Source organism: Molothrus ater, chromosome 6, assembly GCF_012460135.2.
Source record: "Molothrus ater isolate BHLD 08-10-18 breed brown headed cowbird chromosome 6, BPBGC_Mater_1.1, whole genome shotgun sequence".
Taxonomy (NCBI): Eukaryota; Metazoa; Chordata; class Aves; order Passeriformes; family Icteridae; genus Molothrus; species Molothrus ater.
In genome coordinates, this window is record NC_050483.2 from 60,715,553 (window position 1) to 60,742,536 (window position 26,984).

The 26,984-nt window shown below is 55.0% G+C and overlaps 1 protein-coding gene across 1 annotated transcript in view; it reads left to right on the plus strand.

The window, feature by feature from the left end:
* The first annotated feature begins 1,216 nt into the window (after nt 1-1,216).
* NIN (ninein) overlaps nt 1,217-26,984 on the plus strand; it is a 68,089-nt gene continuing 42,321 nt past the window's right edge. Inside the window, exons 1-4 of the mRNA XM_054515251.1 lie at nt 1,217-1,273; nt 7,318-7,521; nt 14,292-14,373; nt 22,318-22,481. Coding sequence (XP_054371226.1) covers nt 7,339-7,521; nt 14,292-14,373; nt 22,318-22,481 — 429 coding nt within the window. The 5' untranslated portion in view covers nt 1,217-1,273; nt 7,318-7,338. The remainder of the gene's footprint in view (nt 1,274-7,317; nt 7,522-14,291; nt 14,374-22,317; nt 22,482-26,984) is intronic.

A 26,984-nucleotide genomic window follows, 5' to 3' on the forward strand; every position in this document is an offset into this window, starting at 1 on the left:
AGATGTTGTCCCCCAAGCCCAGGGATGGCAGGAGCTGGGGTGCCACGTCCCCAGGGTGGGGGACAGTGGGGTGACATGGTACCCGGGAATGGCAGGGAGCCAGGGTGCCACATCCCCAGGGTGGGGACAGCGATGTGCTGCTGTCACCTTCAGGCATGGGACAGCCCAGGCGGCGCGCCATTGTTTTTTTGGGACAATGAGGAGCTGCAGAGCCGTGTCCCCTGGGGTGCAGGACAGCGTGGAGCCGGGGTGATGCCACCTTGGGGACAGGAGAGTGGGGACTCAGGGTGATGCCACCTTGGGGGACAGGACAGTGGGGAGCCGGGGTGATGCCACCTTGGGGTGTAGGACAGCAAGGACTCAGTGGTGTCCACTTGGCTTGTGGGAGGATGAGAACCAGGGTGGTGTCACTGTGGGGGACAGGGCGCTGGGGAGCTGGGGTGATGCCACCCTGGGGTGCAGGACAGTTGGGTGATGCCATCTGGGGGACAGGATGGAGCTGGGGTGATGCTGCTCTGGAGTGCAGGGCAGCAGGAGCCAGGGTGATGTCCCCGTGGGGTGCAGAATGATGGGAACTCAGGTGATGTCACCCTGGGGAATGGGACAGTTGGGAGCTGGGGTGATGCCACCTTGGGGAGTGCGATGGCAGGAACGGCAATGATGCCATTTGGGGGGATGGGACATTGCAGAGCCGCTCTGAGGTGTGGGGTGATGCCACCCTGGGATGCAGGACAGTGGGGACCATGGCGGTGCCACCCTGGGGGACACGACAGTGGAGAGCTGGGCTGATGTCACCCGGGGGTGCAGAACAGCAGGGAGACGGGATGATGTCCCTGGGGTGCAGGATGATGGGAACCGAGGTGATGCCACCCGGGGGATGAGCACATCGGGGACCGAGGGTGCAGGACAACGGGAAGCTGAGGTGATGCCACACTGGGGGACATGCCAGCAGGAAGCTGAGGTGATGCCACACTGGGGGACATGCCAGCAGGAAGCTGAGGCGATGCCACACTAGCACAGGACAGCGGGGACACGCTGGTGCCCCAGGAGTGCGGGACGCCCCAGCAGAGCCCCGCAGCCGCCCCTTGTACCGGGGGGCGTTCCCGGGCGGTGCCGCACAAAGGCCGCCGGTCCCCCCGCCCCGGGGCCGTCCCGCACCCCCGGGGCCGCCCCCGATTCTCGGCCCAATAAACGCGGCCGCATTTGAACGCGGCGCCTCCCCCGGGCCCGCAACGCTCCGAGCGCTCCGCCAGCCCCGCGGCACCGGCAGCCGGTGAGGCCGGGACGGGAACGGGGGCGGCTGCGGGAACGGGGAGGAACGGAAAGGGGAAGGGAACGGGAAAGGGGCAGCAGCGAGCCCCGGTGCGGGGGCAGCGCTGAACGCCCCGGCCCCTCCTCCGCGGGCGGTGCCGGGGCCTGCCCGCCCCTTCCCGTCCCGTCCGTTCCCGGCGGGGCCGGCCGCGTGTGCGGGGCGCCGGGACGGCCGGCGGGGACCGGGAGCAGCGGCGAGGTGGGTGCCTGGGGAACGAGGGCGTCTGCAGGGCGGGGGGATGCTGCAGGGAAAGGGGGGATGCTGGAGGGTGGGATGCTGGAGGAAGGGGTGCTGGGGACGGGGTTAGGGGTAGGTTTGCTTCCTCGTAGCCGCAGGGCGGTGTCAGGGGTGGCTGTGAGTGGGTGACACCGCAAAGCTCCCAAGGTCCCCTCGGTGCTGGTGGCAGGTACTGGGAGCCACTCGCCCTCCTGCCAAGGGCGCCCCGTCCCTGCTCCCGGAGGGATGCTCCGAGCGCTGGCAGCGGGGTCTGCACCGCTCCGGCCGGGCTGAGCCCTGGGAGCAGCCGGCTGCGGCTGGAGGAATTAATAACAGCAGTTGTTTTGTCATCGGCAGAGCTCTCGTTGTCACCAGGGTGGCAGACAGCATCTGCTGTCTGGTCCCCAGCCGTGGGCCCGTCTCCCTTGGAGCATCCCTGTAGGGATGGAGCCAAAATCCAGAGCCTAGGAGCACCCAGTGCTGGGATTGTACTGGGTGCCTGGGTGACAGTTTGGGTGTATCCTGCTCCTCTTCCTCATGTGCTCCCCAAAACGGAGCTGAGGAAGGCTCTGGGCTCGTTTTCGCCGTGATTCAGCAGAGCGGGGCAGCTCCGAGCTCCGCGGGAATTCCCGAATCCCGCCTTTCCCGGCATGAATTCCCGGCTCGCTTTGTTTACTCCTGCAATAATCAGCTTTGTGCCTCCTCCACCTTGGGCTTTATCGCACCCGGGGCTCCCCGAGTCACTGCGGAGCGACTCCAGCCCGATTTGCAAAAATCAAACCAGATGGGCGCTTTGTTTTTCCTTACGGAGGGAAGGCTGGGAGTGAAAAGCCCTATTACAATGCAAATACCGGGCTGGCGTGAATATTCAAACGCTGCGCTGTTTTTGAAGCTCTTTACATAAATTTATAGTGCTTTTATAGCCAGCGCTGCTCGGCTGATCTGGGCTGGGGCTTGGTTAACAGAGTCGCTGCTCTCTGCCAACTTTGGAGGGTCTGGGGGTGTTTTTTGGGGGTGTTTTGAGGTGCAGAGGGAAAATGATGAGCGTGGTCAATGGGGAGGAGGAGCTGCCAGCTGTAAGGCTGACTCTGGTGGTGACCCTTGAAGAGCTGGGCGTGCTGTCAAGTGATTTACTGGCATTAAGGTGCTTCATTGTCCTTCTGGGTTTTGTTTTTCCCTCTGGTTTCTCGGTGGGACCCTTTGTGGGGCTGCTGCTCCAAGAGGGGCCGGGCAAAGTGAGCTGAGCTGGAAATTGTCTTGACGCGGTGTGGGGATTTTGGGGTGGACGCAGGGACAGGGCACCGAGCTCTTCTCTCTGGTGACCAGTGACAGGACCCAGGGAATGTCTGGAGTGAGTCAGGTTTGGCTTGGATTGCAGGAAAGGTTCCTCCCCCCAGGTTTCCCAGGGAATGGTGACATTCCTGAGGCTGCCAGAGCTCCAGGAGTTTGGACAACACTCCAGGGATGCCCAGGGTGGGGATTTTGGGGTATCTGTGCAGGGACTGGAGCTGGATTCCGTGATCCCTGTGGGTCTCTTCCAGCTCAGGGAAATCTGTGATTCAGCAGAGCTGCTGATGGATGAGATGGTTCATTAGGGAAGGAGATAATGAGGGTGAGACAACCTCAGCTCTGCCTTTCCAGCAAGAGCTCCACAGTCTGCTTTTGGTGGCTGCTGGGCCTCTCAGACAACCCCCAGCACTAAAACCTGGGCTCCTGGTGGGTTTTGCCAGCTGTGTTCACATCACCCAGCTTGTCACAGGTGCAGTGGGAAGGGAAAGTTGCTTTAAAGTGGCCAAGAGTGTCCCCCCTCTCCAGCACAGGGGGGACACTCGGAGCAGTGACATGCCATGGAGTAGGTGCTTGTGTTCTGGAGGTGGCCACGGGATGCTGCTCTGCGGGGTAATTACTGCTAATTACCAGGCTCTCATTTGAGTCGAGGCAATCAAGAGGAGCAGTAAAAACATTTTCCTCGCTGTCCCTTGGAGGTGATGACTTCAGTGGAGGGCAGGGATAAGGGCAAGGTACCCATAGCCCTGATTAGTGATGCAGAGCATCCCCAAAATCTCCCTCTTGTGCAGCAGCAAATGTGATTTTGTATTGTCCTAGTGGAAGCCCGTGGCTGGGGGTTGACATGAAGTGACCTTCAAGGTCCCTTCCAGCTCAAATAATTCTGGGGTTCTGTAATTCATACTGCTTGCAAACACCCCCCCCCCACCCCCCCAAAAAAGTAATTGTGCTAATTGTGGTGTTTCTCCTTGCTGATGCCATTGATTGACCGATCTGTGTCTTCATTAGCTCCAGGCTAAAGTTGATATCGATTCTAGGCACTTAAATATGCGAAGCAGTAATTACTGTTTAAGCCTATATTGTTTGAGTTAAATTTAGCTGAGAATTTAGTCCTCTCAGGCCCCTACATTGTGTGCCTTGAAGGTTATCTGGCTCTCAGGAGGGGGTGGATTTAAAAGCAGGAAAGAAATGCCGGTGAAAACTTCCTCTTCTCATCATCATCCCGGAGCGCTTTGCTTCCCCGGGCTGGCAAGAAGGAGAACAGAAATGAGGAATAATGTGGTGCTGACTGTCCTAAACGTGCACTTCCCAGCTCAAGCTGGTCATTCTGGGGGGCTTGAAGCAGCACAGAAGGGCAGCAATAAATCTGAACAAAGTGATGCCCTGTGCAGGGACCATCCCCTCTCCTCCTGGCGGGGGACTGGGGAGCCCCTGCTCAGCTGCTGCCTGCCTGCCCCTATTATCCCTGCTGCATCTCAGCTGCTGGCCCATCTGGAGCAGGGATGAAAGGCAGCCCTTTCACTGGGGCTTTGTGTGCCTCTGCCGGGTCCCCCCTTCCCCGCACCACGGCTGCTGATGGAGGTGGCAGCGCAGCCGGGGCTCTGATGCTGCTGCCCTCGTTATTCTGACTGCTGCCCGATGCCAGCTCCTCAGGTAGGAAGGAGGCTCTGGGTGGTTTGGTTTCTTTTTTTTCCCCTCTCGCTGTGGAAGCGCTGCTGAATAATTCAGGCAGGAGAGAGGAGAGGAGAGGAGGCATCTTGGGTCACCTTGCGCAGCCGGCTGCGTGCCGGAGCCGCCTGCCTAAGATGGAGGTTGAGCAGGATTGCGGGATCGCCGGGCTGCTGGCAGCTCCCTGCGCCCTCTGAGGCAGGGAGGCACCCAGCCCTGGCCTCCCTGCTGCCTGGGAACAGGGAATCCCTTCCCCAGGCTCTGCAGGGGGGGTTGTGTCCCTCTAAGCTCTGGCTGTCCCCTGGCGTGGGGACGTGTGAGGCTGTTCCTGCCAAAAACTCACCTGGGCTGTAGGGCAGGTGTGGCCCACGCACCTGATGCTCTTTTTCTTTAGGGATTGGGCTTTTCCTGCTGGTTTTCTGGGGTTCCCAATGCTGGATTTGCCCAGGGTCAGTGTTAGGGCTCTGTGCTGTTCTGGCGTTGTGTCCCTCTAAGCTCTGGCTGTCCCCTGGCGTGGGGATGTGTGAGGCTGTTCCTGCCAAAAACTCACCTGGGCTGTAGGGCAGGTGTGGCCCATGCACCTGCTACTCTTTGCATTTAGGGATTGGGCTTTTCCTGCTGGTTTTCTGGGGTTCCCAATGCCCAGGGTGAGTTTTAGGGCTCTGTGCTGTTGTGGCACTGTGTCCCTCTAAGCTCTGGCTGTCCCTCGCCAAAAGCTCACCTGGGCTGTAGGGCAGGTGTGGCCCACGCACCTGATGCTCTTTTTCTTTAGGGATTGGGCTTTTCCTGCTGGTTTTTGGGGGTTCCCAGTGCTGGACTTGCCCAGGGTGAGTTTCTGGGCTGTTGTGGCACTGAGAGGGGTGATCCCAGTGCTCCAGCAGCAGGGATGCTCGGGGATATACTGGGAGGTGGCATTTATCTCTCTGCACTAACTGGGGGAACTGGTTCTGGTCAGGTGCTGGAGACATCTCTGGGGGGGCAGGAGGTGGCTGACCCTGAAGATAAGAGGTTCAGAGATGCTTGGGAAGCTCTGTGGGGTGGAGTCATCTTTGCTGGAGGCTTGGCTGTGAGTTTTGGGGCCGCTGGAATGTGCAGGCAGGGCTCCCTGACACCAGGATCCAGCCACTGTGGAGCCCTGGGGGTGCAGGTGGGAAATGGGGCTGCTGGTGTGGGAATGGAAACAAGTTTGTTGCCTTCCTCCTGCTCACAGGCACCTGAGTTTTTGGGTGCTGCCTCCTCCTCCTCTGTGCCCCAGGTCGAATGCGTCTGTGCCTCCCTCCTCCCCCCAGCACTTGGGAAATCAGCTCAAGAGGGATTTGGGGGGAAAAAAATTAGGCCAGGGAGGGTGTGAGGCTCAGGAGGAGGGGTTGTGTCCATCCCTGGAGTGCCCAGAGCTGTGGCAGGGCAGGGGAAGGACAGCCTGGCTGGGCTGTCCCTGTCCTGTGGGCTCTGTGTGCTCCACAGCCCTGCATCCCTCAGCAGATGTGGCATCCAGAGGATGCTCTGCCCTGGCATCTGCTCCTGCAGCCAGGGAAATCAAGGACACAGCTGCTGCTCTGCCTGCCCTGCAGATTTCCTGGCTGGGCTGGGCAGGGCTGTGGAGCTGGGCTGCAACTGCAGCAGCTCTGGGATGTCCAGGAGTGCTGCTGGTGGCCCAGGGAGCCACAGGAACCCTGTGAGGAGCAGAGGGGACGGGGCTGGGTGGGGAAGGGAGTTGGGGTAGGACCCCCCTGTTTTGGGAAATGTGGCTGACGCAACCCCCAGCAGTCACAAAACCAGAATTCCCACGGCTGGCTGGTGTGGGGTCATGGATGGGGCTGGGATGCCCAGCTGGCTCCTTGGGACACCAGCTGCAGTGCCCATTGTCACCCAAGCACGGTGACAGTGCCTGTTGTGCCCCAGGGTAGTGGCACATCCACACTGAGGCTGTGTGCTGGCGCTGGGTGACACAGCTGCCACCCAAAGCCTGAGCAAACGGATCCAGCCAAATCCTTCATTTCAGACAGGAAATTTCCCTTCACCCCCTGCCAGAACAGCTCCTGGGGCTGTGAGCAGGATGAGAGGGGTGAAAACTTGACTTGGAGGGGAAAACGAAGACCTGAGGCCAACAGGGTCTGGGTTTTGTGTGCCTGGGGCAGGACATGGGTCCATTTTGGCTGTCCCCACGCTGCTCTGGCTTTGCTGCCTGTCAAACTCTTCTCTGCCTTCAGCCAGGGTTTGACCTGAAACACCTGAGGGGGAGCAGCATGGGGAGCTCTTGGCAGCTGGGCTTGATCTGGGGAGTTGTTTCCCCAAAGTAAAGCATTCCATGGTCCTGGAATGGATCCTGGAGCTGTGTTGTGCCCCTGGAGGGGGTGGCCACGGTGGGTGGCTGCCCTGAAGGGTTTGGGCTGGGGTCTCCTGCCCTGCCCTCCTCATGCTTTGCTCCCTGCAGCTGCTGAGCCGTTCTTGCCTTGTTTATCTTCTCACCAAAGGCTCACCTGCAGCACCTGGGGATCCCTGGAGCCCCAGGGAACAATTTAGCTGCTGCAGCTGAGCCAGACGAGCTGACAGGAGCAGTGGGAGGTGGCACACAGGGACAGGGACTGTCCCAGCCACCTGGGCTGTCCCCTCCCCAGGGTTTGGCTCTGCCAGGCTTTTTCCCCTGGCTCTTTCTGCTCTGTGACTTCTTCCCCCAGTGGGCTGGGAGAGGCTGGAGCAGTGGTGGAGCATCAATGCAACCAAACACAGCCCCAAACAGCCTGGTGGGCATCTTCTGTGCCAACCCTGGGGTTTTTTGTTTGTTTTTGCTGTCCCATGGCACTGAGGGTGACCTGTCCCATCTCTTCCCCCAGGTGAGCGTGGCAGGCTATGGGATGGATGAAGCTGAGCAGGACCAGTATGAAGCTCGCCTCAAGGAGCTCTTTGACAGCTTTGACAGCACAGGCACGGGCTCCCTGGGCCAGGAGGAGCTCACTGACCTCTGCCACGTGCTGCACCTGGAGGAGGTGGCCCCAGCCCTGCAGCAGACCCTGCTCCAAGGAAACCTCCTAGGCAGGGTAAGGAGCTGGGGGATGGAGGGGGCAGTGCCTGCGTGCCTGGGGTGGTTTTGGGGAGAGATTGGCATGTGATTTGTGTGTACCCAACATTCCTGAGGCTCTGGTGCCACAGGGCTTGTGGGGTTTGGTCTGGTCTGTTCAGCAGGGTGGGCACAGAGCAACTTCCAAGAGCAGAACTGGGGATAGCAGGAGAGGGAACTGCTCTGTCTGCCCTGACTGGAGGTGGTGTGAAACTCAGGAGCCACCACTTTGGGCTGAGCCTTGTGCTCTGCTGTGCTTTTCCAAGGCCAGAGCAGGTGCCAGGTCTGGCTGCCCTTGGCTCGCGCTGTGTCTGTGTCCCCAGCTCTGGTTCCTGCTGCTGCTGGCCTGGGTCACCTCCCCAAACCAGCTCACCAGGTGCTTAGACAGGCTCTGAGCCACCTGGGATGGGACAAAGCCCTAAATCCAGGGCTTGAGCCTGTGATTTACCCTGGCTTAAGCTGTGGTTATGCTGGCAGGGCTGTGTGCAGTCACGGATGTCTCTCTAAGGTACAGAATGTTGTCCCACGCTGTCTGAGCCACCTCTGTCCACTTTGCCTGCTGTTGGTGGCTTCCCAAAGCCATTCTCCAGTTGTGGTTGCACCTTTATGGGGTTAAATCCCAGGGCAGTGAGCAGAAGCTGCTGCCCCTGGGGGGATCTCCACGTTCAGCTGGGTGTCTCTGTGCTCAGAGTGCATCAGATCCTTCCCTGGAAATCACCCTGAAATCCATCACTGCTCATTAAAATCACAGAAATGTGGAGCAGGGCAGCCAGGGCTTTCAACAGACAGGCAGCCATCCCAACTCCAATTTCCAATCAAACTGCAGTTCTCACAAACAAAATAAATTCCTTTAATGATCAAAGGGGTTTTTCCTTTATCCTCCTCTTCCTCGCCTGCCCTGGGGCTGCAGCTCTTCTGCTGTGAGGGAGTGGAGCTGGGATGGATGCAGGTGGAGGTTGTTGACCTTTAGAGTTGCAGTGTGGCATTTTCTGGAGCACCAGAGACTTTCTGTGCTGCTCTGTCATCTTGAGCACAGGGCACTCTGATGCTGTTAGCAAAGAATCCTGGAATGGGTTGGGTTGGGAGGACCTTAAAGATCATCCAGTGTCCCCCCCCTGCCATGGCAGGGACACATCCCAGGCTGCTCCAAGCCCTGTCCAAGCCTGGCCTTGGGCACTGCCAGGGATCCAGGGGCAGCCACAGCTGCTCTGGGCACCCTGTGCCAGGGCCTGCCCACCCTCCCAGCCAGGAATTCCTTCCCAATATTGAATTTAAATCTATTTTCCTTCAGCTCAGAGCCATTTCCCCTTGTCCTATCCTGGCTTTGCCACTTGTGGGATGGTGGCACAGAGAGAAAAGACCAGATGTGGCTGTCACAGCTGGTCAGGGCACTAAAACCCCCATTAAAGCATCCCAAAGGCAGGGTCACACTCACCCCATCCCATCCCAGAGCTCCACCCCTGCAGGACACGAGGCATCCCATTTTATTTGATCCCCCCTTTGTCCCTGGGCATGGTTCTCCCTCCCAGCCTGCCACAGAGCCTCAGGACAATCTCTGCCTCTGCTCCTCAGCAGCAGCAGCAGTGGCCCAGGTTTAAGCACGAGGCAGATTTCAATTTCATGGCCCTGGCATCCTTGGGGTTTCCTGGGGAGAGCAGCAGCACACCCAGAGCCCCCTGAGCACAGACTTGTTGCACCTGCCCCTCGTGCTGCAGATGGTCCCAGCCTTTGTCTGCCTGCACTTCCAGGGGCTGGGATTTATGGGAGAGCCCCAGGGAGGGGGGCACTGGGGGAAGGTTTTGTCTGCTCAGGGGCAGCTCCCTGGGGCCACGTGCTTGTCTTTGTGCTGGGGCTCTGCTCCAGGCATGAATGGATGCTCTGGGATCATAAAATTGTGGGATGCTTTGGGTTGGAAGGGGATTTTAAAGATAGCCTCGTTCCAGCCCTCTGCCCTGGGCAGGGACTGGGAGCTGAGTTTCCATTCAGAGAGGGACTGGAGGTGCTGCCTCCCCTGAGATGGTTTGGGAATTATTGGGGTCTGGTGTGGGTGTAAATCCTGCCCTGACTCGAGGCAGAGCCAAACCCCTGTGGAAGTGTTTTCCTCGCACACTGTGTGTGGAGATGATGCTCACTGCAGTTCCTGGGGTGCTTCAGGAAGGTTCTTTCCCCTCACCCTCGGTGGCAGGAGGGAGGGGATGGGTGTGGCTGGGCCTGTCTGTCTGTCTGTCTGCCCTCTCTGTGCCCTTTAATTAGCAGCAAACCAGAGAGGTGTCCTGGGGACAGTGCAGGGGTGGGGATGAGCCCTGGGAGCCAGTCCCTATCCCTGGAAGTGTCCCAGGCCAGGTTGGACAGGGCTTGGAGCACCCAGGGACTGTGGAAGGTGTCCCTGCCATGGCAGGGGGAGAACAAGATGGGCTTTAAGGTCCCTTCCAACCCAAACCACTCTGATTTTATGACTCTGTTTTGGTATTGCTCATCTCTGTGTCTGCTCATGGGGGTCTCTCTACAATTTGGGGCTGATCCCAGCCAGCCAGGAGGCAATGGGGGTTGGGGAGGTGATGCTCAATGGGCTGTCCAGGATCAGGGACAGCACACACATTCCTGGCTGGGAGGGTGGGCAGGCCCTGGATCCCTGGCAGTGCCCAAGGCCAGGCTGGACAGGGCTTGGAGCAGCCTGGGATGGTGGAAGGTGTCCCTGCCACGGCCATCAAGTGGGATGAGATGATCTTTGAGGTCCTTTCCAGCCCAAATCCTGCTGGGATTCTGTGAGGTTGGGCACTCTGGCCCTGTGCAGGGCCTGTCCTTGGAGCTGTCCTTGAGCAGGGATGAGGAGCTCAGGTTTCACCTGCACCACTGCATTCCCAGCCTGCAGCAAGGACAGCCTGGCTGGGCTTTCACTCCCAGTTCCCTGCAGTGACCTCTTGCAGAATACCCAAATATCCTCCCCCTGTGCCTGCAGTGCCCTTCCTGCTCCCCTTGGTGCCCTGTGGGCTGGGGCCAAGGCTGCCCTGTTCTGATGGCACTGCAGGAGTGGCTTGTTGGGACCTGAAGGGACACCTGGAGCTGTGCCAGGGCAGGTTTGGGTTGGATTTCAGGAAAGGCTCTTCCCCCAGAGGGTGCTGGCACTGCCCAGGCTCCCCAGGGAATGGGCACAGCCCCAGAGCTGCAGGAGCTGCCAGGGATGCCCAGGGTGGGAGTGTTGGGGGTCTGGGCAGGGCCAGGAGCTGCCCTGGGTGATCCCTGTGGGTCAGGATATTCCCTGTGGGTCAGGATATTCCCTGTGGATCAGGATATTCCCTGTGGATCAGGATATTCCCTGATCCTCATCTCCCCCAGCAGACATTTCCCTGTGCAGCTTCTGGCTGGAAGGAGTCTGCAGGCAGGGGCAGAGCTCTGGGGATGGGGTTTGTGCTGGGGATCAGGGCAGGGAGCTGCAAGGAGCCTGTGCCAAGTGCTTTGCATGCACAGGAGCAGCAGGTACCCTGGCACAGGCTCCCAGCTCTTTCTAGTGCTCATCAGCACAGCTTCAGAGGGAGCTGGCTCTGAAGGGACCTTGGGGTTTCTCTGAGGAACCAGAGCTGCTCAGCAGCACAGCTTTGGTTGGTCCCTGACTGCCTGGGCAGGCTGGGCTGGGTTTGTCTTGTTTGATTTACTTGTTCTGAGAAAATTCCCCTTGCTGGGGAGCTGCCCTGGCTGTGCAGTGCTGGTCTGGCTGTGGGGTGTTGCTCCAAACCCCATCCAGCCTGGTCTTGGGCATTTCCAGGGATCCAGGGGCAGCCCCAGCTGCTCTGGGCACCCTGTGCCAGGGCCTGCCCACCCTCCCAGCCAGGAATGTGTGTGCTGTCCCTGATCCTGGACAGCCCATTGAGCATCACCTCCCCAACCCCCATTGCCTCCTGACTGGCTGGGATCAGCCCCAAATTGCAGAGAGACCCCCATGAGCAGACACAGAGATGAGCAATACCAAAACAGAGTCATAAAACCAGAGTGGTTTGGGTTGGAAGGGACCTTAAAGCCCATCTTGTTCTGGCAGGGACACCTTCCACCATCCCAGGCTGCTCCCAGCCCATCCAACCTGGCCTTGGGCACCTCCAGGGGTGGGGAACCTGGGCCAGGCCCCCCCCAGCCTTGCAGGAGGATTTCTGCAGCATTTCTGCAGCATTTCTGCAGGATTTCTGCAGCCTTTGTGGCTTTGCTGTCCCGTGGCTGCCTTGCCTGGCTCGTGCTCCAGCCCAGCTCTCATTTTATCAGTGCTGTTTCTCCAGCTCTGAGCGCTCTGTGCCTGCACACATCCAAGGTCAGAGGTGCACCACAGGCTGCTTTTGCTGCTCAGCTGCTGTTGGGGAAACCTCTGCCCCATCTTGAGGACAAATCTCCCCCCTTTTCCAGCTGGGACTCCACCTGCAGAGCGAGGAGGGCGTTGGGGACCCCCCTGTGCCTGTCCCTGTGCTGCTGGTTTGCATTTGCAGTCCTGCTGTGCAGCACAGGAGCATGGCCATGTCCTGTTCCTCAGCCTGACCTTCCACAGGCTCCTGGGAGTGTCCTGCTCATGCAAAAATCACAGTTTGACCACAGGGCCAGTCTACTTTATCAGACCCCAGTGTCTAATTAGGCACCAGCTCTGGAGTGGGTTTTACTAAGCCCACGCTTTGCCAAGGGCTGTAGGGAGCAGAGAGGGCTCAACTTACTTTATTTTTCTGGTTTTTTCCTCCTTTCTTGGTGATTTGTCAGGCACACAGTAGTGGGGGTGTGAGCAGCAGCATCTCCCCCTGCTCTTGGTGGGAGGAGAGGGCAGCAGAGCATCCTCTGCTCTGGGGGTGTTTCCCCCTCTGTTCAGGGGGGTATTTGGCATTTTTGGGGGTGAATGGCACACAGGGCTGTCTCATGGGCATCTGCTCCATGAAAGGCTGGATTTTAACATCTTCATGTTTTTCCTGTGCCTCTGGAAGCACCTGGGGTTTGGCTTGAGCAGCTCTGAGGGTGGACTTGATGACCTTAATGATTCTTTTCCAACCTGAATGATTCTCCAAGCCTTCCTGCTCATTTTTGGCTGGGAATGAGAAGCTGTTCAGCTCAGCAGTGAATTTCCTGCGTTCAGGAAGCATGGATGGCTGCCTCTGTCCTTGTGCAAGGGCTCAGCTCCTCCTCCTTCCTCCTCCTCCCCATCAGTGCAGGCAGGAGCTGTGGGGCTCATTGTGCAGAGCAGGGGATGGCAGTGCTGCTGCACACCTGCCCAGGTGGTTTGGCTTTGTTCAATTCCATGTGAGGGATGCAAAGTGGGTCTTGTTTTCCTGTGAGCTCCCCTCCAAAGCCATCCCCAGCACCCATCCAAGGGATTGGCTCTGTCCATTCATTCCTGAGAGGATCCCATGGGGAGGGAACCTGTAATCTGAACACCCTCATCTTTTATTCATCCTCATTTAGTCTAAATGTCAAGTTTTCTTTATTTTAATGGGGGAAAGTCTCCTCTCTCTGTAAACTGGCCTTTTTGAAGTACACCAGTGGCTGGAAATGGATGGCAGCAATTAGTATTCAGATGAAGGCATTCCTGATGAGCTTCTGTGCTGAACATATTTTTTAATTGTGTTAAAAAAAAAAAACCATGTTTAAAACTGTTTAAAGCCTCAGGGGTGATTGGCACTGCCTGAGCTCCCCTGTACCTCCATGGCTCACCTCTGTCCCCTCCCAGCCAGGGGACTTGTTGGTATTTTTCTGAGCTTGCTTGACCCCCAAAAACAAACTGGAGAACTTCAGACTTGAACTTTGGTGCTTGTGCAGGGTAAAAATCCCTCTGAGTGCAGCTCTGCCAGCCAGAGCAGCCTCTCTGGGTTCCTTTAAATACAAAATCTTCTTGTTCCACGCTGAAAATTCTTCTAAGATTTATTTAGCCAGGAGAAATGGCAGCAGCCTGGCCACTGACCCATGTCAAATTGCTCCTCCAGCTGTCCCTGGGTCTGGTGTCCCCCAGGCTGGAATTGCTGACATTCCCCAGCAGGCTGGGAGGATGCTGCAGCCTCCTCCTGGCTCTGCTGCCTGGCAGGCAGGAGCATTTCCAGGAAGGCACAGATGGAAAAAAGCAGAAGGGAAAAAAAAAAAACCCTCCCTCAGTGGCAGAATCATCTCTGGTTTATTCCCAGCTTCACTGCAGGCTTGGTATTCCAAGTTCAGCCCTCCCAGAGCTGCTGGAGCTGCCCTGGAAAGGGAGGGATTTTTCTGCCATCCACATTGGGGAGTGGTTTTTGAAGGTAAATTAGGGCACTGGAGCATTTCCACAGCAGAATATTCGTCCCTGCTCAGGAATGGTCTCACTGCAGGAGCCACCGACCCTGGCCAGGTCACCTCGAGGGATGGAGATGTCCCTGCTCCTTTGGATGTGTTCTTTTGGTTCCTGATCAATGGAAAAACCCAACCAGTGCCTGAAATCTGTGGCTTTGGGTCCTTCTGTGTGGCAGTAACTGCTCCCACGTGCCCAGAGGTGCTGGCTGTGCCTGCCTGTCCCTTGTTGTCCCTTCTCCAGGGTTCCTTGGTGCCCCTTGCCCAGGCTGTTGGTCTGGGGGTGCTGATGAGTGATCCCCACTGCTGCCCATCTTCCTGCTGCATTCTGGCCTCCTGTTTAACTCCCTGCACCACCTGATTGCCCATTTCCTTCTGGTTTTTTTTTCTTTTCCTCATATTTTGGCCCCATGTTTAACTCCCTGCACCACCTGATTGCCCATTTCCTTCCTTTTTTTTTGTTTTTTTCCCCCACAGGTCCACTTTGATCAGTTTAAAGAAGCACTTATCCTCATCTTATCCAGAACCCTGTCAAATGAGGAGCACTTCCAAGAAGCAGGTAAATACTGAAATTAGCTAAAATGGTACATTTTCATTGGCAAAGCAGCTCTGGGTGGCTCTCACAGAAGAACTTAGAAGAGAAAGTGCTTTTTAGGTGCTGCCACCCAAGCAGAAGAAGCTGATATTGGGAGAAAAGGTGTTGGTTTTTTGGTTTTTTGTTTGTTTGTTTTTATAGAAATGAGGTAATTGAGAAGTTTATAAACCTTAAGAAGTTTTATAAACCTTAAATAAGTTATAAAATTATTTATATTAACATATTAATATTTGTATTTACAGTAATAATTTGATCTATATTTTAATCATAGTATATATTAATAAATATAGTTATTTATATTAATATATTCATTTATATATCAATATTATAATAATATATTTGTACTTATATATTTATAGTAATATGCTAGTTTATATTAATATATTTATTTGTATTTTAATGATATCATTCTATTAATATATTTATTAATAAATGTTATTTATATTTATATAATTATTATATATAAATTCATATATAAATAATATATGATTTGTATAGATAAATATAAAATATAAAAATATAAATACATATGTCAATATCAACATGAAAATATAAATATATATGTAAATATACACAAATTTATATATATATAAATTCATATATAAATAATATATGAATTTATATAATAAATATATATAAATATATATTTATTCTCATGTTGATATTGACATATATATGTATATCTTTATATTTTATATATATTAATATACAGAAATATAATCTATTTGTGTATATTAATATATATAAAATATAGAAAACAAAATAATTTTTATTTTTATGAATTATTATTTATTTATTTTATAGAAAATAAAAAAAATTATTGTACTATTAGTTTTAATGAAGGGTGAGAAATGGATTCTTTACACAAAGGGAGCTGAGGTGTTTTCAGAGCCCTTGGGTATTTCTCTGCCATTGCCATGATCTGAATGCCCAGAGAGGCCCAGGCTGGCTGTGAGCTCCCTGCAGATGCTCAGGATGGATCATGGCTGGGACAGGGGCTCAGCTCCCTCCATCCCACACCACTCCTGCTGCCCAGGGATGCTCGAGGAGCAGAGTTGTAGCCAGACAGACAAAAGGTTGAGCTCCTGCTGCTGCTGGGGTTTTTCCCAGCTGGGACTGGCGTTGGTTTTTATGTTTTTTAAGTCCATTCTGTTTCCTTGTGTCTGAGATGAGCAGGGTGTAGGAAGCCTCTCTGAATTTCTCCCAGGAAAACACACTCAGGCTGCTCCAGAGGAGTTCCTCACCAAGTGGAGCCCCTGAGAAACCAGGTTGGGGCTGGTCAGAGAATTCCAGGATGGTTTGAGTGGGAAGAGAGCAGTTCCACCCCCTGCCATGGGCAGGGACACCTCCCACTACCCCAGGCTGCTCCAGGGACACTTCCAGGGGCTCTGCTGTGAGTCCTCAGTGTTCTCCCTGCTTTGTGCCTTGAAAATGGGGCATTTTTAGGCTTTCCTTGGCAGGAAAGGTTTCAGGTTCAGTGTTTCCCCCCCTGCAGCAGGGCCTGGGAGCTGCGGGGCCGTGCTGGGGGCTGAGCCCTGCAGCTCCAGCTGGTGCCACACCTGTATGGAAATCCCTAATCCTGTCCTTGGAGCAGCAGGGGAGCCAAATCCCCCAAGGAGAAAACAGCTTAGCAAAGGGGGAGAGAGAATTCTCCAGATTTCCCCCTCCTGGAGCATCAATCTCAGCTGGAGCATCCCACTCTGGAGAGAGGAGCCTGCCAGCAAAATTACAACTTTCCCCTTTTAATAAGGCTGCAAAAACCACAGGGCTGGAGAGGTGTGATTGATGGATTATTTTTCTTTTCCACCTCTCGTTTCCAAAGCTCTTGAATGCTGTGAGAGGGGTGATGGCAGCTCCTGTGCCCAGCATTCCTTAATGGAATTTCCAAGTGCAGCTCAGTGGGTGCTCATGGGGGAGCATTCCCTGCCAGCCCCTTGGGAAGGAGCTGGCACAGAGCAGGAATCAGCCCCAGTGAGGCAGAACTAATCCAGCATTCTGCATTTATTGGGGTATCATATGGCTGAGAAGCTCCAGCTTGATTGAAATGTAAATAAATCTTCCAGAAACAGCTAAATTTGGGGTTATCACAGGGGAAATTACAAGTGAAGCTGGAGAAGCCCTCCTTGGGGATGCTCTTGTCAGAGTGGGGTTGGAGTGGCAGCAAATCAAAGGGTGTAGGGTACAGGTAGGGAGGCAGAGCCAGGCAGGCCTGGGAGGCATTTTATTTTTAATGCATTTTGACAGGTTGGTTAATGCCAAAGTCTTTGCTTCTTTTAATTTAGATCAAACTGGAGATTTGGAGAAACAAGCTGCTTTGTGCTGTTGGTGTCAAACTGTCAGGGAGTGTGGAAATGCTGGTGTTCCAGCCTGCCCCAGGCTAGGGAAAAAATTGAGTTAAGAGCTCTAAATCATATCATTTAAATGAAAATTTAATTGGGGGGGCGGGGGAGGGAGAAGCAGAGATTTTAAGGCTGTTGGCAGCATCTGGGAAGGAAGAGGCTGTGGGGGTTTTCTCCAGGGATTCGGGTGATGGGAGGGTCAGTGGGGAGCACTGGGGGCTTTGTGCTGCAGCCCCAGACAGTCTGGGACACGGCCAGGGGGGTGGCATGGCCTTGTCCCCATGGATGCCTGTCAGCTCAGGAGGGTGACAGGAGGGACAGGGAGCTGTTGGAGGCACAGAGGGATGCAGCCCCTCTGCTGCTCAGAGATTTGGGGCTGTTCAGGCTGGAGAAGAGAAGATCTGGGGACACCTTCCAGCCCTTGCCAGTCACTGCAGGGAGCCCAAAAGAAACAGGGAAAGGGAAAATCCACAAGGGCCTGGAGTGACAGGACAAGGGGGAATGGCTTTGAACTGCCAGGGGGCAGGGATGGATGGGAGATTGGGAATTAATTCCTCCCTGGGAGGGTGGGCAGGCCCTGGCACAGGGTGCCCAGAGCAGCTGTGGCTGCCCCTGGATCCCTGGCAGTGCCCAAGGCCAGGCTGGACAGGGCTGGGAGCAGCCTGGGACGGTGGAAGGTGTCCCTGCCATGGCAGGGGGTGATTTTCAAGGTCCCTTGCACCCAAACTGATTCTGTGCCAGGGCTCTGGGGTCACAGGGGCTGGGGACAAGGGACCAGAAGTGCTGCAGTTCCTGCAGAAGCAGCCACTGGGGTTTCCTCATTGGGGAGGAAGCACTCAGGCTTGCACAGAGCAGCTGATAGATTTATATAGATTTATTTTTTTGCCTCAGATTCCTTTTTCAAAGGCAAGACTGGCAGGGAGGATGGTGCTGCAGGCTCCTTGCCTGGGAAGCAGCTCTGGAAACCAAGGCAGGCAGAGCTCCAGAGCTGCTGTGATCAGCTCTGTCCCCTCGAGGGTGACACTGTGGGGACACAGACCCAGCTGTGAACCAGAGCATCAGCTGGGCAAAGCCTTCCTCTGCTGGGAACAGGGATGGGGAGATGCCAGGAAAAGCAGAAAAAAAGCTTGAACGTGGTTTAAAATAATCACTATCTTAGCTCTTGATTCCCGTGGGACAGGGCTGGGTGCTGCTGCTCTTTGTCCACGGGTCACTGCAGCAGTGAGGGGACAATAAAATAGATTTAAGGGTGGGGAAAGGAAAACAAAAAAAATCAGTTGTGTGGGTGATTAGGGAAGAAAAAAAATCAGGCTTTTTTTTTCCTCCCCATTATAGCAAATAAAAAGTGCATGGAAGCTGGGCTAGGGAGGGATTATGGGGTGGAGTGCAGGATTACAGGAACACCCAGGAGAAATTAAAGAGCACTTTGACGCCATCCTCCCCACAGTCACGAGGGTTTTGGGGTTTTTCCTTCCCTGTTTTTCCCTTTTCCTTCTGGAGACAGCAGAAGTGCCCTCTAACAAAGGGGCTGGTGGGGTTGATGCCCTTTGGAAGGGCCCCATCCGTGGGGGAAAGGTTGTTCAGGTGGCTGCAGCACTGGGGTGAAACCAGTGTCACAGCCCAGGCAGGGCTGCCTGATGCCACAGGGTATTTTTGGGTTAAAACCCGTTGGTTTTGGGTTGTGGTGAGCCTGCCACCACACCTCTCTTCCTCCACTGCTGAGCCTGAATAGTGAAATAGGGCTTGGAGGAGTTCAGACATACCTGGTGCCTCAGGGGATTAGGATTTAGCAGATCCTGGCTGCCATGGGCTTTGCCCAGCACTTGGAGCATCCCTCCCTTCCAAATCTTAAGCAGCAGAGAAATTAATTTCCCCTCTAAAGGCTGGGATTGTGGGATGGGGGGGCTCCTGCTCTAAACCCCCTTTTGTCTGCACTGCAGGGCTTTGATGCTGGGCCCAGGGAAGGGGAGCCCCCCCCTCCCTCCCCATCTGAGGGCAGAGCAGGATTTTGAAATGACTTATCTGGTGCAGAAAGGCAGAAAATCAAGTGTAAATCTCCAGCCATGGAGACATTTCAGTGGGATGGATGAGGGGAGTGAGAGAGGGAATTGATGGCTTCTGTCTGTGGTGCTTAAATCAGGGAGTGAGATGCAGAATTAGGGGGGGGTTGTTTCATTTCAGGGGCACTTGGAGGGCCACAAACCCTCTGGGCAGTGGGCAGGAAGGTGAGAGGCTGCTTCCCTCAGCCTCCTCCTCTTGCCCCCAGCCTGGGGCCAGTTCAGGGGGGCAGATCAGACCCCAGTGTCTAATTAGACACCAGCTCTGGGGTGGGTTTTACTAAGCCCAAGGGCTGTAGGGAGCAGGGAGGGCTGAACCCATTTTATTTTTCTCATTTTTCCCCCCTTTTCTTGGTGATTTGTCAGGCACACAGTAGTGGGGGTGTGAGCAGCAGCATCTCCCCCTGCTCTTGGTGGGAGGAGTGGGCAGCAGAGCATCCTCTGCTCTGGGGGTGTTTCCCCCTCTGTTCAGGGGGATATTTGGCATTTTTGGGGGTGAATGGCACACAGGGCTGTCTCATGGGCATCTGCTCCATGAAAGGCTGGATTTTGACATCTCCTCTGTGCTCCTCCTGAGCACCTGGGCTGGAACAGCTCTGAGGGTGGACTTGATGACCTTAATGATTCTTTTCCAACTTTAATGATTCTCCGAGTCTTCCTGCTCATTTTTGGCTGGGAATGAGAAGCTGTTCAGCTCCTCAGTGAATTTCCTGCATTCAGGAAGCATGGATGGCTGCTTTTTGCATTTTTGTGTGCCCAGCATCCCCTAAATATCGGGGATGGTGGGAACATCAAGGGCACCAGCTGCTCTGCTGGGGGGTTTGGTGGGGAAGCAGGAGACGGAGAGGCTTGGAGGGTGCTGCAGGTGTGGGAGGTGTCTGTGTCCACCTGGCTGAGAGGTGATGGTGCTGGAAAGGAGAGGGATTTGTGCTGCAGGATGTGATAGGGGAAGGGCTGGAACCCAGTGTCAAAACCAGCCTGGCTGTGGAAATTGGGATTTCAGGGTGCCTGAGCTGGGCTCAGGCACAGCTGGTTTGGAAGTTGGAGCAAACTCTGTTCTCCTCAAGCTGTGAAGGGTCACCTTTCCCTCCCAGGGATGTTCTGGGGCTTCACAGGTTTTTCATTACAAAAGGCAAACAAGCTCACCCGTGGTGCTCAGAGCAGAGAGGAATCAGCTGCCAGCCTGCAAGTGCCTAAAGCACAGCAGTGGGGAGAGGCTCCTGATGTCCCCTTTGCTGGGCTCACAAGGGGGCCCAGCGTGATGGCACTTGTGCTCCTCAGGGTCACAGAGCAGAAGAGACTTGGAAAATCATCTCATTCCAACCCCCTGGAACAGCAGGAACGCCTTCCACAGCACCTCTGAATTTCCAGCTGCAGCAGTGGGGAAACACAGTCAGTGTGGTGGGGATGGAAACAGGATTCTTCGGAAATTCAGAAGGAAATTCAGCTGGAGCTTCACTGAATTCCAGCTTCTTCCCCCCTCCTCCATCTCTCCAAAGACAGATGGAGGTACAGCTCTGTCTGAGGAATAATAAAAATGATTTCTGAAGGAAAACAAAGCCCCCCAGCCCTCTCTTGTGCGGGGAGGGAGGAAATAACTGGGTGAATGAGTAGCCACAAATATTAGCATTTCAGAGAGAGCTGCTGGATGGAGATTGTTCACCACCGGGCGGGCTTTAATAGGAGTGATAAGGTTTGCTTTTGTTCTGGGGCTCTTCCTTAATCAGCCTGTCTCCTCCTGATTTTTCTATCGGTGCACTCCATCAGCCCAACTTTCATGTGCTGAGTCCCAGCTGCAGCAAATCTTGTTAAAATGGCCTTGTTCAAACACAGGCACGGGGTTTGTTCCCTAGAGCTGCACCGAGGCTGGATGGAGTGTGGGGCTGCAGGAATCAAAGCACTCCTCAGCCTGTGTATTTTATAATTCATTGCATAGCTAAGTTGTGGAGTATTTTTTTTTCCTCCCCTCTAACAAGCTTGAAGCCTTTTCTTCCATATCTAAAGGAATATTATCCGAGGAGGCATTTGGGTGAGGGGGTTTGGAGACCTGCTGCTTTCCCTGTATCCTTTGTCAGTGGTGGAACAGCTTCCCTGTGCCTTATTAGTATTGCACTCTTGCATTTCTTTTATATCACAGCCCTCTGCAAATAAAATTTTCAAAAGCTGCTGCTCTTGCCACTGTGAGAGGCAGAAAATAAAAGATGATGGAGTCCTGGGGGGGTTTCAGCAGTCAGGTTAGCAAACACTGAAACAAAGCGTGGCACCGAGCCTTCCCTAATTGAATCCCTGGTTAATTTGGTCCTTGGTTTAATTTGCCCCCTGCTCCAGATTCTCACTGAAAACAGCCCAAAACGTGCTTATTTATTTTTTTGTTTTGATCCTTGCCTGCCAGTGCTCCTGGATAATTCAGTCCCCAAAGGCAGGAGCTTGCTGGGGGAAGCTGGAGCTGGGGAATGTGGAGCCCCTGTAATTAGAGGATGACTCCAAAGGGTTATTTAGATCTTGCAGTTGGCTTTGGCTGCTCAGCACAGGCTGGGACCTGCCCCACTGTCTCTCACATCAGCTGCTCCTGTCGGGGCCCCCAGAGACTCCAAACTTGCCCAATTTTTTTCCACTCTCCTGCTTGTTTGGGCATTTTTAATGGAGCTGAAATTCAAACCCACAGAGAGCAGCAGCAGCAGCAGCCGCCCAGGTGTCTGCAGGATCTGGAGACTTGAGCTGCCTCAGTGCAACTCAGTCCCTAATTAAACCTGCCTGGTGCTGCTAATGGAGAGGAGTGCAAGGAGGAGAGGCCTAATGGACTTTCCATCCCAGGCTCCTGGCAAGGTTGTGGAGATTTTCCCTCCCCGTCCTGTTAACTTCATCTGGGGCTTGGGGAGGGGTGAGGAAGAGGAAGATTGCACTTTGTGAAGGCTTTTTTTGGTAGGGAGCAGCACCAATTCCAAGCCAGGCCAGTGCCAGGGTGAGGGGTGTCACAGACATCTTTTATGGAAAATCCTTTCCTTAGGGTTTTTCCTCTTGAGAAGCTGAGAGGCCTCAGGAACAAAATGTAAGCAGTGGTTATCTGCTGCTGTGGAATGCAACAGGGGCATCTGGGATTGGTCCATGTGGTTGTTTCTAATTAATGGCCAATCACAGTCAGCTGGCTCAGACTCTCTGTCTGAGACACAAGCCTTTGTTATCATTGTTCTTTTCTATTCTTAGCCAGCCTTCTGATGAAATCCTTTCTTCTATTCTTTTAGTATAGTTTTAATATAATATATATCATAAAATAATCAATCAAGCCTTCTGAAACATGGAGTCAGATCCTCATCTCTTCCCTCATCCTCAGACCCCTGTGAACACCAGCACAGAGGGTGGTGATGATCCAGCAGTGGAGCCACCATTGGTGCCATTGCCCACCAGGAATGGTGGCAGCACCTGGGCACTCAGAGTCCTGCTGAACGAACAAACCAGCCCTGAGAGAGCTCAGAAATGGCATTCCTGATGTGTTCTGTGCTTGGATTCCCCAGATTCCTGCCCAGAAGCGCAGCCCAAGTACATCAAAGGTGGCAAACGCTACGGGCGCCGTTCCCTGCCGGAGTTCCAGGAGTCCCCGGAGGACTTTGCTGAGGTGACAGTCATCGAGCCACTGAGCGAGGAGCCACGTCCTGCCCACATTGCTGCCAGCCAGGAGGTCAGCAGGGAGGGGTGGGTGCTGGGCTGGCCTTGTCACCTCTGGGCATGGCTGCTGCCCCCATCCAGAGGGGTTGGGATGTGCTTGGAGCCTTCCCAGTGAAGGCATTGGCTGCTCTCCTAGGATGGGGGTGGCCTTGTCACCTCTGGGCATGGCTGCTGCCCACATCTAAAGGGGTTTGGGATGTCCCAATGCCTTCACTGTCTGCCCTCTTTGCCTGTCCCTAGAATTGGTGTTGGGGTGGCCTTGTCACCTCTGGACATGGCTGCTTCTCACATCCAGAGGGGTTTGGGATGTCCCAATGCCTTCACTGTCTGCCCTCTTTGCCTGTCCCTAGAATTGGTGTTGGGGTGGCCTTGTCACCTCTGGGCATTGCTGCTCCTCACATCCAGAGGGGTTTGTGATGTCCCAGTGCCTTTACTGGCCACTCTCCTTGCCTGTCCCTAGAATTGGTGCTGGGCTGCCCTTGTCACCTCTGGGCATGGCTGCTGCCCTCATCCAGAGGGATTGGGATGTGCTTGGAGCCTTCCCAGTGAAGGCATTGGCTGCTCTCCTAGGATGGGTGTTGGGGTGGCCTTTTTAGCTCTGGATGTGGCTGCTGCCCACACCTAAAGGGGTTTGGGATGTTTCAATGCCTTTGCCTTCCATTCTCCTTGCCTGTCCCTAGGATTGGTGTTGGGGTGGCCTTGTCACCTCTGGCCATGGCTGCTGCCCTCATCCAAAGGGGTTTGGGATGTCCCAGTGCCTTGCCTGTCCCTGGGATTGGTGTTGGGGTGGCCTTGTCACCTCTGGATGTGGCTGCTGCCCACACCTGAAGGGGTTTGGGGTGTCCCAGTGCCTTGCCTGTCCCTAGGATTGGTGTTGGGGTGGCCTTGTCACCTCTGGATGTGGCTGCTGCCCACACCTGAAGGGGTTTGGGGTGTCCCAGTGCCTTGCCTGTTCCTAGGATTGGTGTTGGGGTGGCCTTGTCACCTCTGGATGTGGCTGCTGCCCACACCTGAAGGGGTTTGGGGTGTCCCAGTGCCTTTCCTGGCCGCTCTCCTTGCCTGTCCCTGGGGCTGAGCCATGCCAGGCGTGGCTCCCTTGCTCGTGGGAAGTGGGGAGGGAGCTGGGCCCGTGCTCCTGGCTGGAGCGTGGGCCAGCAATTAGGGAAGGGCTGAGCTGCTGCCCCCGTGGCTAACGAGGAGGTGTGGGCTGGGAGCAGCCCTGGGCACGTCCACATCCATTAGTGCAGCTGCCAAAAGCTGGCCATGGCTCCAGCAGAAGGCATGGGGGACAAGGGGTGCTGGGCAGCCAGCAGCTGCTTTGAGACAGTGGCTTCTAATTGCTCCAAAAACAATCCCCATTCCTGGTTTTGTGCTCCAGAGCTGTGGCTCTCTCTGTGCCAGTGAATCTCCTCTTGCTTCCCCAGACAGGAAAGCCAAGGGAGCTGAGTGGTTGGGATTGGTGCTGTGTGTTAGAGCACAGCCACAACAGCGCTGCCCTGGAGCTGGGCTGCTTCCAGCCTGCCCTGCTGTGCCAAGAATTGTTGATTCAGGAGATGTGGTGGGAGTTTTTCCACTGGGAAGGAGAAGCACTGCTGCTTTCTCCCTCCTCTGTCTCGTGGCCTCACTTGGAGCCTCTGCAGCCGCTGTTGTAGGGGGACACCCAGCCCTGTGTGAGAAAGCAGGGAAGGCATTTCCAATTCCCATGGTTTCAGTGTTATTCCTATGCAGCTGAGCTTAAAAATGATAAAAAAAAAAAACCCCAAACCAACACCTCAAAGAAGGGTTTTCCCTGCTGCTGGTGACCTTTGCTCAGCACCACAGGGATGCTCATCCATCTCTGGTGTTGGCCACATGGGCTGCCCTGACCTTGCAATCGATGTTAATCCTCCCACACTCCCCAGGGAAGGGCTGTCCTTGCTGGAAGGGGCTGCTGTAACCTCACCCCTTGGTTTTAGCTGTCACAGAGGTGTAAAGGGCAGTCCATTAACAAGGTCAGTTAATTAACCCAGCTGTTGTAACCACACTGTGGCTGGGGGCTGGATCAGCCTCCTGCTGGGGGTGCTTGTTGCACCTTTTGGGCTGCTGGGATGGTTAATTCCTCTGCAGGTGGAGCAAAAATCAGGCTAAACTTGTGAAACTCCGACTTTATCAGCATCTCCAAAGCAGATCCTCTTGGTATGCATGGGAATGACTTGCTGGAAGGTGCTGAGGGGTCCCAGGGGGGTGTTGGAGGCTCCTGATTCCCTGGGATCTGGCCAGGGATCAGCCCTTGCCCAGTTCTCTGTGCTGCGTGTGCAAACACAGCCCCCAGCCTGAGAACTGGGGCAGGGTGGCTTAATTGGTGCTTGCTCCCAGGCAGTGCCAATTAAAAGGGCTCAGGCTGTGTCTGAGAGGTTTCCCTCCCTGGTAAACACGAGGGGAAAGGCTGGAAAGCTGCTCTGGGAGGGGAAAGGCTGGAAAGCTGCTCTGGGAGCAGCTGCCCCGAGAGGCTCCACCTCCATCCCCGGGGGTTTTCAGGTGCTGCTGGATCAGGTAATGAGCAGCTGGGCCTGGATTTGGCATTAACCCTGCTGTGGTGGGTTCCTGAGGGTCCCTGTGACCTGCAGGAGCTTGTCCCCATGGATGGTGGCTGTGCTGGCTTCCAGTCCTCCCTGGGGAGCATCCACCACCTCCCCTTCCCCAGCTGCTGCTCTGCTCTGGCAGGGGTCCCTCCTATTTGCAGGTTCCTGGAATTCCAGAGTGGTTTGGGTTGGAAAGGACCCTAAAGCCCATCTCATTCCAGCCTTCTACCCCAGGCAGGGACAGTTTCCACTTGGCCAGGTTGCTCCAAGCTTTGAGGTTTTAGAACCTGCTGGCACATCCCAATTCTATCCCTTCAGTGCCACCTGCTCCCATGCTCTGTGTGTTTGTGAGTTGTTTCCAGCATGGCCAGGCTCATTGGGAGGGTTGAAACTCCTGCTTTTGGGTTCTTGATGTGAGATTCCCAAAGTGGGACTGTCCTGGAAAGTCAGAATTTGTGATTAACAGCTCAAGATAGTGCCCACTCCCAGAAAAAGTGCATTGCTGGTGTGACCCGTGCTTTGGAGCTGAGGGCACCTGGCAAAGTGAGGTGTGGGGATTTAAGATCTTTTTTTGGGGTTTCTGCTCAGCCCAGGGAGCTGCAATGTGGATCTGGGATGAGCAAAATCCATCATCACTGGGAAGCCAGGATTTGTGATTAAGATAGTGCCTGCTCCCAGAAGAAGTGCATTGCTGCTTTGGAGCTGAGGGCACCTGGTAAATCCAAGGGTTTGACAGCTTTTTTGGGGGTCTCTGCTCAGCCCAGGGAGCAGCTGCGTGGACCTGGGAAGAACAAAATCCATCAGTACTGGAAAGCCAGGATTTGTGATAAACAGCTCAAGATAGTGCCCACTCCCAGAAAAAGTGCCTGACTGGTGCTTGGAGCTGAGGGCACCTGGCAGAGTGAGGGATTTGAGAGCTTTTTTTGGGGTCTCTGCTCAGCCCAGGGAGCAGCTGCGTGGATCTGGGAAGAGCAAACCCCATCAGCACCGGGGCTCACCTCGTGGCATGTGCTGCTGATCATCATTTTAATTAGCAATATATTCCAGGGCAGAACAAAGGTCTGGCTGGCTGGAGCAGATGGCAGGGGGGACAGAGAGGTGGCTGCTGCTGCTGCTGCTGCCTCATTGTGGGCAGGGCCCACGGCCCAGGCTGCAGATGCGCTCGGAGCCATCTGCTCCCCGCACGCGCCTCCCCGGGGATCAGGCATTCCTGGCACCCCCTGCCTCTGACCCGGGGCCAGCTGAGGCCCTGCTGGGGCTGGGGGACAATGAGAGCCTGACATGGGCATGTCCCACCCACCCTGGCCCCTCTTTGTCCCCTCCCGGTGGTGGCTGACCCCGAGCGCACAAAGGGACACGAGGGAGGGAGGGGAGGTCACACGAGCACCCCAGCCCAAACCCCCTGGCTTTGTTCAGCCTCTTGGGGTTATTGGTGTTGATGGAGTTGTTGTGGTTTTGTAGAATGCCAGAGCGGTTTTGTAGAATGCCAGAGCCCCTCTTGGGGTTGTTGGTGTTGATGGAGTTGTTGTGGTTTTGTAGAATCCCGGAATGGTTTGGGTTGGAAGGGGAGCTTAAAGCTCATCCCATCCCACCCCCTGCCATGGCAGGGACACCTTCCACCATCCCAGGCTGCTCCAAGCCCTGTCCAACCTGGCCTGGGACACTTGCAGGGATGGGACAGCAGCAGCTGGTGTGGTTTTGCTGAAAGTGCTTGAAGTGAGGGGGTCTGGTGCTCAGTTAATCTGATTCTTTATAAAAGTGTGCATGTTGCTTATGAAGGACTGGGACATAGAGGATCTGCCTCCTGAGCATCACTGCCAGCTTCCCCTCAGTGTCCCAGCTGTCCCCAAGGAGGAGGATGGGTGGCTGCAGGGTGATTGCTCTGGCACCCAAGCCAAGCCTCTCTCTGCACAAAGTTTTCTGCATTTTCAGGTGGCAATTTCATAGAATCCCAG